Source organism: Lontra canadensis, unplaced genomic scaffold (genome assembly GCF_010015895.1).
Source record: "Lontra canadensis isolate GAN:19392208 unplaced genomic scaffold, GSC_riverotter_1.0 scaffold107, whole genome shotgun sequence".
Classification (NCBI taxonomy): Eukaryota; Metazoa; Chordata; class Mammalia; order Carnivora; family Mustelidae; genus Lontra; species Lontra canadensis.
The window spans coordinates 4,906,440-4,924,216 of record NW_022631101.1 but is presented as its reverse complement, the minus strand read 5'-3'; the positions used below and the strand labels follow the sequence as shown (position 1 = coordinate 4,924,216).

General features: G+C 59.6%; 1 protein-coding gene across 1 annotated transcript; it reads left to right on the top strand.

Moving 5' to 3' along the window:
- Positions 1 to 2,897: 2,897 nt before the first annotated feature.
- KCNC3 (potassium voltage-gated channel subfamily C member 3) lies at positions 2,898 to 15,018 on the top strand. Its single transcript, XM_032838895.1, is given in 6 exon segments — positions 2,898 to 3,864; positions 8,372 to 9,479; positions 10,991 to 11,182; positions 11,428 to 11,447; positions 11,449 to 11,554; positions 14,371 to 15,018. Coding segments are annotated over 6 exon segments (2,328 nt in total). The 5' UTR covers positions 2,898 to 2,979; the 3' UTR covers positions 14,388 to 15,018.
- Positions 15,019 to 17,777: the final 2,759 nt, after the last annotated feature.

The following is a 17,777-nucleotide window of genomic DNA, read 5'->3' as shown; positions in this document are numbered from 1 at the left end:
TGGAGTCTCATCCCATATTCACCTCTGTGGCAGCCTCCTCCCTCTCCTTCGCACCTTCTCCCACACCTTCTGACCTCTGCAAAAATCGCTGATTTGGTAACTTGATCCTGTGCCTGGCTGCTGTCAAAAGCAGAAGAGAAAAGTAGAGTTGGGGGGAGGGAGAGGATATAAGGGAGCATGGCTGATTTAGGTCCTTATTCTAGCCCCTACTCCCACCCCTAAGGCCTACCCAACCCCTCCTCCAGTCACCACCCTCACACCCGACTTGCTCAGAAACCTTACCCAACCCAAGCCTCAGCCTAAGTCCAGTCCCTCACCTCAAGACTCACTGCTTCTGCCTGGGGATACACCAGAATTCTGGGCAGAGAGGAGTAGGAAGCTCCGATGTCTTTTCTCTGCCTTCCTGGGTCCCATCGGGGGCTTTAGGACTGCTCACGGATACTGGATTAAGGATATTGAATCGGGGGCAGCGGGGGAGCCCAGGGTCTGGGGGGTGAGGGAAGCTACCTCCCTGGTCTGCAGGACGGGCCCCACTTCTGCAACTCTCTCCGCAGTGACGCAGCCTCGAGTCCTGGCCAGGATGGGGGTTAGAGGGTGTGATGGGGGGGGGTCAGAGACCAAAGGACAGCGGGACAAAGTCCCAAAGAAGTGGGGACAGAGACTCAGAAGGGGGCAAAAGAGACACAGGGAGCGAGGATAGAGACCCAAATAGGGGGACAGAGAAAAAGAAAGGGCAGAAAGAGAAAAGGCACTTACAAAGGAGGGAAAGTGGTGGAGGAGAGGAAAAAGACACTGGGAGGGAGGTTGTAAGAGAACAAGAGCAAGGGGGACAGAAAGGCAGATGTATGGGCAGAGAAGTGGGTGGGGCGTAGAGATTGGGAGAGGGGAGTGGAGGACAGAGACACAAAGAAGACAGAGGGCTGGAGGGAACAGAGACCCAGAGAGTGGGAGACAGGGTCCTAGAGCAAGGGGGACTGCGACCCAGAGAAGGGGCAGATTGGCGAGGAGGGGCGGGGAGGGGGTAGTGGAGGTCAGAGACACAAAGAGGGCGGATAGAGACCGGGAGGGGACAGAGGCCCAGAGATAGAGGCAAATCCCTGAGAAAAAGGTACAGAAACCAGGAGAAAGAGACTGGGGGTAGGGGGGAAAGAGACACAATTGGGGGAGAGGATGGGGGCAAAGACTCAGACGAGAGGGACACCTTCAGAGAACAATGGGACAGAGACCCAGAGGGAGGGTAGAGACTTGTAAGAGGGGCCAGAGTCTCAGAGCGGTGAGGGCAGAGACAGGGGACAAGTACTCAGAAAAAGGGGAGAGAAAGACATCGAGAGACACAGAAACGGGAGCGGGGGGTGGGTGGGTAAGCGATACGAACCAGCCGCCGCACCTGCAGAGGGAGGCGGCGGGCCAGGGATAGTGCCGCGGTAGGAAGCCCGCAGCCCCTGACCCGCCCCCTTCGCTCCCGCAGGCACCGCCTCCTCCCGCCGCAGCCCGGGCAGCAGCCGCTGGCCCCGCCCCAGCGCCTGCGCCCTGCTACTAGGCGTCTGGCCAGCCAAGGGGGCGGGGCCGGACACGCCCTTCATCTAGCCCCGCCCCAAACCTCCCTCTCTCCCCTCCCGCCGGGACTCCCGGACACCTAGCCCTGCCCCATTTTTTCATTGGTCCTGCTTATTTCCTAGCCTTCCCAGCGCTTAGGTTTTTCCCCTCCGCCGCCCTTAAGGCTCCCTCTTCACTAGTCCTCATTCATCCTTTGGTCTCCAGTCTGCAGTTCGCTGTTGTGTATACTTGGTCCCTTTTTCATCAGCAGTTGGAAGTTCTTGTATCGCCCTCTAAAGCCCCACTGACTCTTAGGACTCTCTCCCAGGTTCTGAGCCCCAAGACTCCCCATTCCAGGTCCCACCCTTCCAACCAGCCCAGTATCTTTGTACCCTGCAGGTCTCACCTTTCCCATAGTGTACCCTTATCCGTTCTCTACTCTGAACCCTGCCCCACCCCGCCTAGCCTGGTTCCTTACACGCCTCTTAGAACCATACTCCCGCCTTCCCACAGCGCCCTTTAAGAGGTTTTCTACCATTCGTAGACCCTGCCCACCTTCCTCAGATCCGTTCCATCCATCCTGACCCTCATTTTCCCGGCCCAGCCCTGTCTGACCAGGACAAGTTTGCAGCTCCGGCCCCTCCACTTCCTTACTTTGCCCCCTTTCTTAGTCCTAGCCAGACGCTCTCAGGTTTCCAGGCCTCGCTTACGTCCGCTCCTCCTCACTGGGTCTCAGTCCCTATTCCTCCTTACAGTCCAGCCTAGTGCCAGTCTCGCCAAAGTACTCTACTCTCCAGTTCCAGTTCCCGCCCCTCGTTCAGTCTCGCCCCCTCACTCTCCCAGGCCAATTAGGACTGCTCCTAACTTTCTCAGGCCCTGCCTCTCTTTAAGATCCGCCCTGTGGCGACAAAGCGAAGTTAGGGACCCAAGCGAGCTGTTTCCATCCTCCCTTCCCCACCGGGTCCTGCTTGCCAACTCTTTAGGTCCTTTCTCTGTCCAGTCAGGACCGTCTCCCCCATGCCAGTCAGAAGTCTTTAAATAGTTTGGACGTGTCCCCTTCCTCTGCTGGACCCCCTCCTTTTTTCAGTTCACTCAGATCTCGTATCTGGTCCCACCTCCTCTGTTTTCCTTGCGCGGTCCAGCCCCGCAGCTTTAGTTGTCGGTCCCGCCCCCTAACGCCTAGCTCCGCCCGCCCCTTCTCTCGGAAAGATCCAATCGGTGTGCTTCACCTGCAGCCCCGCCCCGTCCAGCTAGGCTGTGCGGAGTCCCCGACCTTCTCCCTGCCTCAGCCCCGCCCTACCTCCCCCAGGCCAATCAGTTCTGTTCCTCCCTTACCGCGGCCCCGCCCCCTCCTCGCGTCACCTCCTCCACCCAATCCTGTCTGCCTCTCCCCCTGAGGCCCCGCCCCCTACTCCCCGCCCCTCTCGCCCCGCCCCCCGTCCAATGCTGAGCTCAGTCTGCGTCTCGTCCTTCCGCGGGCGCCAGGGGGCCAGCAAGCAGCAGCCGGCGCCACCGCTGCAGCCGCCCGAGTCCCCGCCGCCGCTTCCCCCGCCGCTGTCACCGCCGCCGCTGCAGCAGCAGCAGTCTGCGCAGCCCGGCCCCGCCGCGTCCTCGGCGGGCCCCCCGGCACCTCGCGGGCCCGGGGGCCGGCGCGCCGAGCCATGCCCCGGGCTGCCGGCGGCGGCCATGGGGCGGCACGGCGGCGGCGGTGGCGACAGCGGCAAGATCGTGATCAACGTGGGCGGCGTGCGCCATGAGACGTACCGCTCGACGCTGCGCACCCTGCCGGGGACGCGGCTGGCCGGCCTGACGGAGCCCGAGGCGGCGGCGCGCTTCGACTACGATCCCGGCGCTGACGAGTTCTTCTTTGACCGGCACCCGGGAGTCTTCGCCTACGTGCTCAACTACTACCGCACAGGCAAGCTGCACTGTCCAGCCGACGTGTGCGGGCCGCTTTTCGAGGAGGAGCTCGGCTTCTGGGGCATCGACGAGACCGACGTGGAGGCCTGCTGCTGGATGACCTACCGGCAGCACCGCGACGCCGAAGAGGCGCTCGACTCCTTTGAGGCTCCGGACCCAGCGGGCGCAGCCAACGCCGCCAACGCCGCCGGCGCCCACGACGCGGGCCTGGACGACGAGGCGGGTGCGGGCGGCGGCGGCTTGGACGGCGCGGGCGGCGAGCTCAAGCGCCTCTGCTTCCAGGACGCGGGCGGCGGCGCCGGGGGGCCGCCAGGGGGCGCGGGCGGCGCAGGCGGCACGTGGTGGCGCCGCTGGCAGCCCCGCGTGTGGGCGCTCTTCGAGGACCCCTACTCGTCGCGGGCCGCCAGGGTGAGCGCGCTCTCGGAGCCCCCATCCCTCCCCCCTTTCCTGGAGATCCCAGCCCCTTAGGAGTGCCCCCATCCTAACCCCCAGAATCTCGCGGCGGGTCCCAAGCCCTTCTGGCCTTCCTGGTCTCTGGGCCTCCCAGGTTCTTCTAGAAAAGCTTCTTTGTCCAACCCCGAGTTTCCCGTACTTTTTTGAACACACCCCCTCTCCCTGCCATCCCCAGGTCCTCGGAAGACGCTTCCTCAACCTTCAGAATCCTCCAGATCCCTCCAAACCCCACCCGGCTTCCCTAGGCTACCCAACACGCTTAGAAACTTATGCCCCGTCTGTTAATCTCCTGGGCTTCTCTGAACAACCTCACTACCTCCTTTCCTGGACTCCTCTGAGACCCTCAGAAGAACTTTATCCAGCCCCGAGTCTTCTGAGCCCCTGTAAATCCTTTTCACCTCTCTCGGTCATCCCCTCAGACCGCCAGAGAACCCCTCTGCAGCCCTCAGTTTCTTGGACCATCCCCAGACCCTCAGAAGACCTCTCCTCCAACTCCTCCTCCTCCTCCTCCCCCTCCTCCTCCTCCTCCTCCTCCTCCTCTTCTTCTTCTTCGTCTTCTTCTTCTTTTTGAAGATTTTATTTATTTATTTGACAGAAAATAGAGATCACAAGTAGGCAGAGCAGCAGGCAGAGACAGAGGGGGAAGCAGGCTCCCTCCTGATCAGAGAGCCCAATGCGGGCCTTGATCCCAGAACCCCGAGATCTTGACCTGAGTCGAAGGCAGAGGCCCAACGCATTGAGCCACCCAGGTGCCCCAGAAAACCTCCCTTCTTAACCTTCAGTGTCCCAGACTCTGTGAACACTGCCCCTACCTTTCCCTGCAAGCTGCCTCTCCTCTGAAGCTCCTCTCCAACCCTCAGTCCCTGGGGTTCTCCCTGATTCTTTCTCCCTATGCTCCTCTCCCTACACCTCCCCTCTCTTCAAGTTTGAGTCTTCTGGCTATTTTTGAACCCCACTTGTGCTCTCAAAGTCTTAGAAGACTCTGCCTCAATCTCAGAACCTCCTGGACCCCTGTGAACCCCCAAACCACTTGCTCTGGCTAGCACACTTTCCCCCTCTCCCCTGCTGCAACACGGAGTCCTGGTGAGCCTTTCCTCCTGGGACCCTATCCAGTCCCCTCTGTGTCTGTGTTCACATATCTTCCTGCATCCTCCACGCCAACTCCCATCCCAAGGACTTTCCCTATAAAGCTCCAGACTTCCCCCAAGCCTTTCACACTCCTCCTCAGTGTCTTCAGAAGAGTCTTGAGCCCCCATAATATGTCTTTCCTCTCCAGAAGTTCCCATATGCCTTCTTCATCCACAGATTCTCCCAGCTTCTTCTCCCTTCCCACTCTTTATCTCTAGGATCCCCCATCCAGAGCCTCCCAGTCCTTTTCCAAGTCAATCAACTGACTTTTCTCCTACTTTACTGAACCTCAATCTTTGGGACTCCCTCCCCCACCCCCAGATATCTGTCCCAAAACTTCCTCTCAAAATAGCTCCCAGTTCTTTCTACTCTGCCTCGGTATCTTTCCACTGGTCCCTACCCCAGCTCTGCGCACTCCCCCTTTCCCAAGCTCCCTGCCTCTCCATCAGCCAAACCCCAGGACTGGGTCTCTGTGCTCCCCTACCCCAAAAGTGAACCAGAGAGTTCACACTCTAATCTTAACTCCCTTGAAATGCCAGACTTTTTCCCAAAGCACCCTTCACCTTCCCCCCAAAACTTCCTTCAAACGTCTCTAACTTCCTAGGCTAAATAGCTACCCTCCCCCTTTGTTCTCCCTTGAACCTCTTCCTCCTACTAACTTCCTCCCTGTGTTGGAAGAGAGGGGGACAGTTCATAGTGGGGGGGATCAGAAAGGAGGGGAAAGAGGAACAACTCCCGGGCCCTCTCCTAGCCTCCAGAACACCCAAACACCCGGAGAAACCTGTCCGACCCCACCCCCCACCGTGCCGTGTCCTGGGCAGGGAAGGACGTGGAGCCGCAGTGTCGCATTCGCGCCAGGGGAGGGAGCGAAAGGGGGGGGGGGGGGGTAGCCCAGAGGCACTGCATAAAGTTTGGTCCCAGGAAGCGCTGAGTTGGCGAGATTTGGGGCTGGGTGGGGGGAGGTAGGGAGGAGGAGGTTCCGAAGGGCCTTGGCCCTAAATGCCCCTCAGGCCTCTGAGTGGCCTCCTCCCCTATGGCTGGGGCGCCCTTCTCTCGTGACCCCATTGAAGGGTGCTGAGGTGAGACTAGGGGTCCGGGACAGTTATGGGGGAGTGGGGGTTGTCACTCACTTACTACACAAATGGTTTTTGAGTGTCGGGCTTGCCAGGTACTTTCCAGCCTACAAGAGAGAGAGCTGGACAGACAGAGTTGGGAGCAGAGGCCAGTGCAACGTGGAGAGTACAGCCCTACTTCATCCTCCCTCCCCTCCCCTCCCCGTAATTTTTCTTTCCCTTCTTACAGAGACTTCTTGCCCTCCTGCCCCTTCTGCTTTTGAACCACCTGAGGGCAAGGGATTAAACCAGCCCCAACGCAGTCCAGACTCTACAGCCGCGCACTGCGGCGGGTGCCCACCTTTCTTTCCTTGCCCTGGGAGGGAAGGAGTTAAACTCCTGGCCCGCGGCCACCCGAAGCGAAGCAGCGGCACTGCGGCTGCGCCCTGCTTGCTCTGCTCCTGGCCCGGAAGGGGTTAAGACCGCTCTCAGCTGCGGCGGCTGCGCACTGCGGCGGGGGAGCTGGCCTCGGTGCTGGCCGCCGCGCGCCCCGCCCCCCGGCCCGGCCGGCCCGCCCCCACTGCGGTGCCGCAGCCTGCGCCGCGCACCCGGCTCGGAGGAGGCGGGGGAGCACGGGGCATGCGCTGTGCAGCGGCCTCTGGCCTCTTAAACCACTGCGGAGAAACGAAGAGGGGGGCGGGGCAGAGAGGGCCCGCGCTGACCCCAGCCCACCCCAAGGTCCAGGGCTGTATGTGCGGCAGACTCTGGCCCACCTCTCTGCTCCGCACTTCAGATTAAAGTTGAGCCTTCCCAAGCCCAGACCCCGCCCCCCAGCCCTGTGGAGGAAGGGGAGTGGCTGAAGGGGTGTGCAGGCCCCCAGCCCACCCCAAGGTCTGGTCCTGTCTGCAGTCGGAGCCTGGGCCCCCGCTTTTCTCTGCATCCCTGATTAAAACTCAAGCTGCCCAGGTCCTCCTTCCTCCTCTACCCAACTGACTAAAGCCCCCCTTTGCCTTAACACCCATCTCCTTCTCCCTGCAAGGCACTAACCCCACTCTTCTCCTCTCTGCATATTTGATAAAGCCCACTGTCATCTCCAGGGGACAACTCTGTCCCCTTCCTTCTCTAAGTTCTTGACCGCACCCCCTCTGCTCCTCACGGTTTTCTTCAAAATCCACACCATTGCATTCAGGACTCTGGTTCTCCCCATCTTGAAATAACCCATGTGTGCCCCACCCCCTTTTCTGCACTTTTGGCTAAAGCCTCATCACCTCTATGGCCCTGGCTCCACCATCTCCCCTGACGCTTGGGCCCCTGACCCTCCCTTCCTCTCCACAGCCTGAAACCCCAACCCTCCTTGCTTCTCTCTTTTTCAATTTTTGCAGACTTGACTCTTCACTTCCTTTCCTATTTATGGCCCTAACACCCCTCTGTGGTTCTAGCCCTTTGCTGTCCTCTCCAGTTGAGGGTGACACCGAGCTTTCTCCCTTCTCTGGAGCCGGACATTGGGACCAGAGTCCTTAAGCCCTGGCTCCTCTCTGAAGGCCTTGACCTTGTCTCCAACTAACGGATGCCCACGTACCCTAATAGGAGCACAGTCTTGCTTACTGAGTTCCAGATGCTGGGCCAAGCACTGTTTCTGGAGCCAGGACTTCTGTATATTCATTTAACATAATCCTCATAATAATCTGGTAACAACAACAACAAAAACCCTGAGGTGTAGAAAGCTTAAACTTCTTGCCCAAATTAGGCACAGGAAAGGCCGGATTCAAATCCAGACTTTCTTAACCGTCGGGTACTCTGTTTCCCCACCCACCTTCCCCCCTTCCCCTTCCCTTGGCTCCAAGCTGAGCTCCAAAGCCTCTGATACACAGAGGGTGAGTGATCTTGGTCTCCCCCCACACCCCACCCCTATCCCTCCCCCCAGCATCCTTGGACCCTGCTGGGAAGTCCTGAGATAGGACACAGAGTATGGGAAGGTGGTCTGGGACATGGAGCAAAGGACCAGAAATTGCTGCTTCCATGAAAACAGTTGCCCATCTGTTTCCACTGCTGGAGCCGGCTCCTATCCCAAGCTGGGGGGAGCTGCCTCCGATCCTTTTCCTCCCCTTTTTCAGGCGTTAGAGGGGACAGCAGGGTGCGGGCTGTGATGGAGGTATGGGGCTTCTGAATTTCCCTGGAGTCTGGAGCTGGGAAAAGGGCCGCCGGGAGGGTCTTGTGGACTTGGCTGGTTGACCAGATGCCTGGGTCATCTTTTGCCCTCTCTCTCCTGCCCTGCCTCACAGTATGTGGCCTTCGCCTCCCTCTTCTTCATCCTCATCTCCATAACCACCTTCTGCCTGGAGACCCACGAAGGCTTCATCCATATCAGCAACAAGACAGTGACCCAGGCCTCCCCGATCCCCGGGGCTCCACCAGAGAACATCACCAATGTGGAGGTGGAGACGGAGCCCTTCCTGACCTACGTGGAGGGCGTGTGTGTGGTCTGGTTCACCTTTGAGTTCCTTATGCGTGTCACCTTCTGCCCGGACAAGGTGGAATTTCTCAAGAGCAGCCTCAACATCATCGACTGCGTGGCCATCTTGCCCTTCTATCTCGAGGTGGGCCTGTCGGGCCTCAGCTCCAAGGCCGCCAAGGACGTGCTGGGCTTCCTGCGGGTCGTCCGCTTCGTGCGCATCCTCCGCATCTTCAAGCTCACGCGCCATTTTGTGGGGCTGCGCGTGCTGGGCCACACGCTCCGCGCCAGCACCAACGAGTTCCTGCTGCTCATCATCTTCCTGGCGCTGGGCGTGCTCATCTTCGCCACCATGATTTACTACGCCGAGCGCATCGGCGCGGACCCCGATGACATCCTGGGCTCCAACCACACCTACTTCAAGAACATCCCCATCGGCTTCTGGTGGGCCGTGGTCACCATGACGACCCTGGGCTACGGAGACATGTACCCCAAAACGTGGTCGGGGATGCTGGTCGGGGCCCTGTGTGCCCTGGCCGGGGTGCTCACCATCGCCATGCCCGTGCCCGTCATCGTCAACAACTTTGGCATGTACTACTCGCTGGCCATGGCCAAGCAGAAGCTGCCCAAGAAGAAGAACAAACACATCCCCCGCCCCCCGCAGCCCGGCTCTCCCAACTACTGCAAGCCCGACCCTCCCCCACCGCCCCCGCACCACGCCCACCAGGGCAGCGGCGGCATCAGCCCCCCGCCCCCCATCACCCCACCTTCCGTGGGGGTGACTGTGCCTGGGGCCTACCCACCGGGCCCCCACACGCACCCCGGGCTGCTCAGGGGGGGAGCGGGTGGGCTCGGGATCATGGGGCTGCCTCCTCTGCCAGCCCCTGGGGAGCCTTGCCCTCTGGCTCAGGAGGAAGTCATTGAGATCAACCGGGCAGGTGAGAAGGGTGCATGGGGTGGGGGGCGTGGGGAGGCGGAGAGGTTTGTGGGGGGCGGGAGGTCACTGCTGAGGTTAAGAGAGATGGGGGGGTCACGACAGAGGAGAGAGGGAAAGGGGAACGGCTATTGCTGAGGTCAGTGAAAAGGCACAGAAACAGATTCTGTGTGAAAGAGACAGCTTGGGGAGAGACAGACATTCCGGGGGACCTGGGAGGCAGAGTAATGAGCCTCTGGCCAGGGGGACTCAGACATCGGCACTGAGCGGGTCTAATGTGGGAATCATGGGCTGGCCGGAGACCTGGCGAAAGGACAGTTGCAACTTCGGAGGCTTCCAGTGATGACCCTGAGAAAAGAGTCTAAAAGCAACAGTCAGAAATCAGGCAATTGTCACTGAGAGCAGGAGAGTGAGGACAGATGGAGGGAGGGGTGGGGATAGGGTCAGTGGCAGAGAGTTCAGGTTCTAATAACAGTGAGGCCAAGAGAGGAGACAAGGCTTAAAAACCCAGAAGATAGAGGCCAAGAAGATAGGCCCGGAGGCGGACCGGCCACATGATGGTGACTCGGGACCTAGGGCCTGGCTCGGGCTGTGCCAAGAGCGAGAGCAGCCCAAGAGGGGTCTGAGAGACAAAGGCTGCTGAGACAAAGAGGGGAAGCAAAGGAGATGAGCTAGAAGAGAGTTGACTGGGTGTTGCCCACCCCTCCCCCCAGAGAGTCTGTGTCTCTGAGGCAATGATTGGGGGCAGTCCGGAGCTGGTGGCCCCCACCCCCATGACTTAAGTAGGTCAAGAAAGGGAGCTGGGCCACCTGGCCCTCATCTTGCTCCCTCAGCCGCTGACCCAGTTTCACGCCAATTAAAAATAGCTTAAGTCAGACCCTGGGGGACCCCCACCTCTCCCTTCCCTCCCCTGTCACCTTCCCAACCCTTCCCCACTGTTCCCTTTCCAGCACCCAACACCGTCCCTAAGCCACTCCCTCTCTGTCCTCTAGATCTCCCAGCCAATCCTCCAAACCCATCCCAACCCAGGCACCCTACCAACCCAACGCTGCATCCCAGTCCTACTTAGTTCACTTCAACCAACTGTCCCCTCAGCACCCTATCCCAGCCTCCTTCCCAGCACCCACCAAACTTCCTAACCACCCTCCAAATGCCCAACTCCCCACCCCAGTCCTGCCCTTCCCAGCACCTAATACCTGGCCCAACCACCACTTCCTACCACTCAGCACCCTCCATCTGCACCCACCCCTGACTGCCCTTCCCTCTCCCTGTTGTCCTTCCCAGCATTTAATACCCTCCCCCAATGACCGGCTCCCTGAACCCACCAGCACACACCCTGACACCCTGCTTCCAACTGTGCACCCCTCCTGTCCCCTCCTTGAGACACCGTGCCCCTCAATCACCTACTTCTGGCACCTAACATTCTCCAACACCCTCCTTGCTAATCTCCCCTCCACCTTGAGTTCCCACACCTCACTCTGTCCTCTCTGTCTCTGTCTGACCCCCCCGGTGCAGATCCCCGGCCCAACGGGGACCCTGCCGCAGCTGCGCTTGCCCATGAGGACTGCCCAGCCATCGACCAGCCCGCCATGTCCCCGGAAGACAAGAGCCCCATCACCCCTGGGAGCCGAGGCCGCTATAGCCGGGACCGAGCCTGCTTCCTCCTCACCGACTATGCCCCTTCCCCTGATGGCTCTATCCGGAAAGGTGAGGTGCCCTCCACTGGCCCCGGGACCCTCCCTCTCTTTCTCTCCCTCCCTCAGGGGAGGGGGGAGAGGGAGATGGGGGAGGAGGTGCTGGACTTCCCTTCCCCCATCCCCTGGCCCCAAATTCCCTTCCCAGACCCCTCCCACCACCAAATTTCCTCACCACTGACCCTTCACCTGTCTTTATTCCATCTCCATCTCCCCCACCCACCCCCCCGACCCTCTGGCCTCTTCCCCCACCCCCAGCCATCGGTGCTCCCCCACTGCTCCCCCCAGACTGGCATAAGCCAGGCCCCCCAAGCTTCTTGCCCGACCTCAACGCCAACGCTGCAGCCTGGATATCCCCCTAGCGGACGAATCCCCTCCCCCCGGGGTAAGTAGCCCCCAACCTTGGATCCCCACCTCCCTCCTGACTAACCCCTCTGAGAACATGTGGCCCCCACTGACCGAGACTCCCGTCCCCTCACTGAACGGCTCCATCCAATTAACCTGCAGCCACGACCCCCGACCCCATACCCATCTGCCCAGGACTTGCCCTGCCCCTCACTCACCCACCAGATCTAACCCAGCCCTCCCCACCGCGTGCCTGACCTCCCTCCCCTGCCGGTCATGACTGAGCCCCAGCCTCACCCCTATCCTCATCTCTCCCCTTGCCTCCCCGCCTGGGTGTCTTTTAAATTCAATGAAGAAAGCAGGGTGCACACCCAGCACACTTCTGGGTGCAAGCCGGGGTGAGGGGGACTCAGTTGCTCACGCAGAGGCTTGTGAACAAGACCAAGGCATGCACAGGGTACCTGTCTGTACCCGCACATCCCTGGCCTGGTGCTCAGCGCAGGGAGGCAGCAGGGAAGACCATCCCCCTGCCTCGGGGGAGCTCCCAGTTTGATGGGAGAGGCAGACACCGACCTAGAAAGTCCCTGTTTGAGGTGATCTCTGGAAGTGGAGGTAGCGCAGGGACACGCAGTATGCGGAACACTCGGAACTCTCCAGGGTAGGAGGGAGGTGACAGGGAAGGTTTCCCGAAGGAACTGATGTCTGGAGTTAGCCTGACCTCAAGCGAAGAAATGATCCCATTAGACGGTGGTGACCAGAGGGACCAGCACAAGCAAAGCTGAGGAGACCGGGGACTGGCAGGTAGACAGGCAGGAAAGCCGGGCTGGACTGAAAGGCCAGGACCTTGCTTAGGGCCCCTGGGGAGGGCAGGTCGGCTCTTGGGCTGTGTTTGTAGAGGTCAGGAGGCTGGATGAAGGCCCAGAGGGAGGGGGAGGATGCTGCCTGGACCCAGCTCAGGGCTGTGCACAGGGATGGAGAGGAAGAGACAAGGTAGAGGGAGTCAGGGATGGGGAGGGGGCGGAAGGGACGGGGCTGGGGACTGGCGGTGGGCAGATGAGGGGGAGAGAGTGGCGAGGTAGTCGAGGAATCTTGCAGCAAACACGGTCCGGCTTTTATTTTCTGCCAGGAAGCGAACACACATTCTGTAGTCTTCGGAGCCACCCTAGCTTAAGGCACAGGGCTTGCTTCCTCCATCCCTCCATCCGCTCCTTCACCGAGCAGCTCATTACTGAGGGCACAGCTCCAGGCGCTGGAAATTTGGCAGCGCGCAGAGCAAGAATCCACCATCACAGAGCGAACATGCTAGAGCACAGATTGGCACGCTTCAGCCCAGGGGCCAAGCCTGCCAGCAAGCTGTTTTGTAAATAGAGTGGAAGAGCTGCCACAGAGAACGTGTGGCCCACGGAGCTGAAAATATTTAGGAATTGGCCCTTTGCAGGAAACGTTTGCCACCCCCTGATCCGGGGATTACTCTGGCCACTTCAGACTGGGCTTGGGGGGGTGGGCGCGGTCTGCAAAGGGCTTTTTGAGAAGGTAAGACCGAAACCTGAACAGTGAAAAGGGCCAGCTGGTCAGAAGGCACAGCAGGTGCAAAAGTCCAGGGGTACTGAGATGGGGTGAGCTTGGTTTGTCAAAGGAAAAGCAAGGAGGGGTGTGTGGCTGGAAGTGAGTATCTGAAGGGAACAGGGTGCCAGACAGAGTATGCGGGGCGGGGGTAGGAAGGATCGTGACAGGTTTTGGTGAGAGGCTGGATTTGATCTTCAAAGTGACGGGGAAGCTGCCTGAAGGCACTTGATCGCAACAGTCTGTGGAAACTTCTTTAGAAATAGAGATAATAGCCCAAAGAATTCCCGCTTACAGCCTACAAAGATGCTGTCATGGGACTTGGGGAGCCTCCAGGGACAGCCTTTTTCAAGCCCCTTGTTCCACAGAAGTTCAGGGGGGCCTTGAGCGACCCCCGCCACAGAGCAGACAGGGATGAGAACCCAGGCTTCCAGGCTCCTCGTCCAGGAGGGACTGTGGCTCCTCTCGTTCCATCCCTCCGTCTCCCCAGTTCATCCTCCATTTTCATCTCATTATCCCCCCCCTTCCCTGCTCCCGCCTCACCCTTCCCCCTGCTTGCACCCAGTACCACCCTTTGTTCCCCACCCCCGGGTCTAGATGGGCCCCAGAGAACTGAGGGGTTCAGGGGGTGGGGAGGATTTGGGAATGGGAGGGAGGGTGGAGTGGGGCGGGCGGGTGGAGGTCTCTGCTACTCTTGCCTCTGATGCCAAAATCCATTCATTGAACTCAAATAGTGGCTGGAGCTGATGGGGCTGACTGAGCGGTCTGCCCCGGGTCCTGGGTCCCTCCCCACTCCAGTACTTCCAGGCTCCTCCCTTCCTCTCTGCCCTCCCTGGGTGACCCCTCCACTACCATCCCCCAACTCCTCCCAAGACCCTTCCCCCTGGCCCGCCCCTTGCCCACCCCATGACCCTTTCCTTCTCCTCTTCTCACACCAACCTCCTGAGTCCAACTCCTGACACCTGTTACCCTTTCTTCCCTAACCCTCCCCCAGCCTCCCTCCCTTGGTCCTCCTCCCCAGCCACCCCCTCTTCCCGGGGTCCTCCTCCCCACCCACCCCCTCCTCCCCTGGTCCTCCTCCCCACCCACCCCCTCCTCCCCAGCCACCCCGGAAGCTCCTTCCATATTTGATGTCTCTGGCTGCCCCCATTTCACTGCTCCCCTCCCCCGGAAAACACCAGAGAGGAGGAAGAGATTTCGGCGTTTCTCCGTCCCCCCAACAGTGAGGCTGTGTTGGGGGGTTCCCCCTGACCACCCTCCCCCCGCCGTGACTCTGTGTATTTCTGTCCCCAGCTCTTGTCACCGCCTGAGACCTCGCGAGACCCTCGGTCCCCCCCTGCCCCTTCCCCCCAGGTTAGCATTTGGGAATGGCTGGGAGGGGGTGTCCCCAAGATACTGGGCTTCCAACCCCGGTGCCCCAGGCCCCTTCCCCTCTGGTCAAGATGCCCTCATCCAGACAGACCTCTTGGCATCACCTAGAGAAGTACTGGAACTTTCCCCAGACACTGGCAGACTCAGATCTTCCCAAGCTTTCAAGAAACCACACACGTACTCCCCCAGTCTTAGACCCGTTGGGCTCTCAAGACACTGTGAGAACCTTCCCATCAGAAGGTTTCCACCTCAAGACTTCATGACCCTTTAAAGATACCCCATTACAACCTGCAGGTGTGCCCTGGCCCACTCAGACTGCTCTCCAGCGCCGCCCCCCCCCCAGGCACTGCCCCCTTTTGCTCCTTTCCGCCCCCCACAGCCCCATCACCTGCCTTTCCCCCTTTCCCCACAACTAGGTCAGCCCCCACCCAAGCCCTCCCACCGGCTGCTCCCCTACATGCATTCCACCAAGCTCCCTCCCCATGCCCGGCTGCCCACCATCTGCCTTGCTGCCCCCCACCGTTTTGCCTCAGATAAGGGGGCCAATGGGGGAGGGGGAGGGGAAGTGTGGGGCGGGCTGCGGTGGGGTTGGGGTGAGGGAGGCTTGGTGGGCCTCACCCTGCCTCCTAACCCTGAGTCTCTCCCCCCTCCCCATGTCTGAACCTTTCTCCTTGATGCTGACTGACTGTCCAATTTGTTCACCTCTCTCTCTCTCCATCTCCTTGGTCCGCCTCTGTCCATCTCTGCCTCTGCCATCTGTCTTGTTATGTCTTGGTGTCTGTCTCTGTCTCTCATCCCCTCTGTCTCCCTATACCGTCTGTCTCTATTCCTGACCCTCTGCTTCACCTTTTTCTGTCTCTTGACTTTTCCTGTCTCTGGCTCTCTGTTTCTGTGTCTCTCTTTCTTTTCTCCATCTCCCTTCCCTCCTGGTCGTTTCTCCCCTGCTACCCTGTCTCGGGGTCTGTCTGTTGGACCCTTCCCCCGCACCCCCATCTCCATGCTTCCTCCTGTGTTTCCGACCCCTCCCCCCCCAGGTTACGAGAAATCCCGCAGCCTGAGCAGCATCGCGGGCCTGAGTGGGGTGTCCCTGCGCCTCGCGCCCCTTGCCCCTCCCCCGGGCTCTCCCAGGGCCGCCCGCCGCGCTCCCCCAACCCTGCCCTCCATCCTCTAGCGCTCCCCTCCCCCCCCGTGGGGGGACTCGGGGGTGACAGGGAAGAAGGTCAAAGGAGCTGGGGGTGGGGGGTGGGGGAAAGGGTTTTTTAAAAAAAAAATCAAAAAGTCATTAATAATATGCAACTGAGACGACGACGCCAGCAGACACCCCCGGACCCCTCACCCCCCCCCGGGCCCCCCGGGAGGGGGGGGGAGGAGCCAAAGCCCCCCCCCCCACCTCTCTCCCCCCCCCCAATAAAGCCTTCTCAGGTCTCCATGAGCCATAGGACATCCCGCTCCCATAAACTCCTGTAAATACGTCCAAATTATGCCAATTACATTTTGGGGCGCCTCTCCCCTACTCTGCATGCCTCCCTTAACCTGGACAATCCCCCCTCCAACCCCACCTCAGCAATAAGCCACCAGGGGCTGCATGCCACGGCACTGAGGGAAGGGGAATTCTGGGAAGGGGGCGGGGACCTCAAGGGAATGAGCTGGCGTTTAAGCCGCAGGAGGGTTTCCTGGCCTCCTACCCTTCACCCCAGGAGGGCAACCCATCACATTGATGTGATATATATACATATATATATATATATATATATATATATATATATATATATATTAGCAACAATGTGGGGGAAGGAGTAACAGTCACTCGAGCCCCCAAAATGAGCTGAGCTCAGATGGTAGAAGCAGAGGCATGGGGCGTGTGCTGTGGACAGCTGCTCCCTCAGCTTTTAGGAGGACCCCTGGTGAATGTGACCCTGTCATCTCTCCCCAATTCTCCCTCCCCATCCCAACCCTCCCCCAAGGGATCTGCTCGCCTCTATTCTTGCTGCATGGACTCAGACCTCCCGTCTCAGAATTTCTGGGATGATCTGGCCCTAGCACACGAAATTCCCCACTACCCCCTTCAAATTACCAGGACATGAGACCTGTACCCAGAATCCCTGAGACCAACCCTGGCACCCCGCATCCCCTAAATCCCCACAGGGTCCTGGGACTTAACCTCTGCATACAGATGCTGCCCTCCCCAAGCCCCACCCCACCCATTGCCTGGACTGCATCCCAGCACCTCGAACCTCCAAGACTTGACCCAGCCCTTCAGCTCACTTTCAGCCTTTGGGATGCTCCAAATCCTTCCCACACTTGGACATTTCTTGGACACCACCAAATCCTCAGGCCTCCCCCCTCCCCCGCCACCCAGATATCCCCAAATCTCTGACATCAGACATCCACCTCAGGTTCTCCTGATGCTAGAATTTCCAAGATAGGCTCAACCTGTCTGCAATTCCAGGGAACCAGACCTTCCCCTGGGCATCCCCTTTCTTATGCCTAGACCTGCCTCTTCCAAGAGCCCCTTCCCCTACATGGTGCCCAAAAGGGACCCTCTTCATGGACATCAGTGTTTCCCAGAGGGCTATATTTGGACCCCTGGTGATGTGCTAAAGTTTTAGGCAGTACAAGGACACTTAATCTAGAAAGTTTTGTCTTTTACGGCATCTTCCAGAGGCCGGTAAGTCCGGATACTGCTGCCTGGCCCGGACACCGTTTATTTAGGGTAGAGTGTTTCCACTCACAGGAGAGGCTGTGCCCCCATCAAGGGACACTGGAACATCGGAAGCCTGGGAAACGACAAACCTACAGGGGCTGGAATCCCAGCCCACCCTTCTCCGGCATTCCTCGTCCTGCCATGCTCATGGGCGGAAGATCATTTCTCATATCCCATCCTGGCTCAAGGATGCGCTACCTCCCCCAAGCCCAGAGACCACACGGTCCCAGAATCCTTAGAGGGGACCACCCCTTTTGGAGCTGGAGGCCTACAGAATTAGCAACCTCCCTCCCTCTGCTCCCACGGCCTCAGGAGCCCCCCCCACCAACCCGAGGGTTGGGGGGTGTCACTGAGCACGATTCTTGATGCAACGATTCCTATGCAAGGGGCATTTTGAGTCCCCCCATCCTTTCCTTGGACCCTAAACCCTAAACCCTAAATCAGGGGTGAGGGGTGGGGCAGGTTCTGGTGTGAGCGGAGTGGGACGAGGCAAAGGGCTAGGGGCTCCAGACACCAGGGTATGGGGGTGGGGACTGGTTATATTGCCAAAGGGTTTAACTTCTTTAAAAAAAAAAATAGCCCCCAGATTCCCATGATCCTCACGGAAGCCGAACAGCGCAGGGAA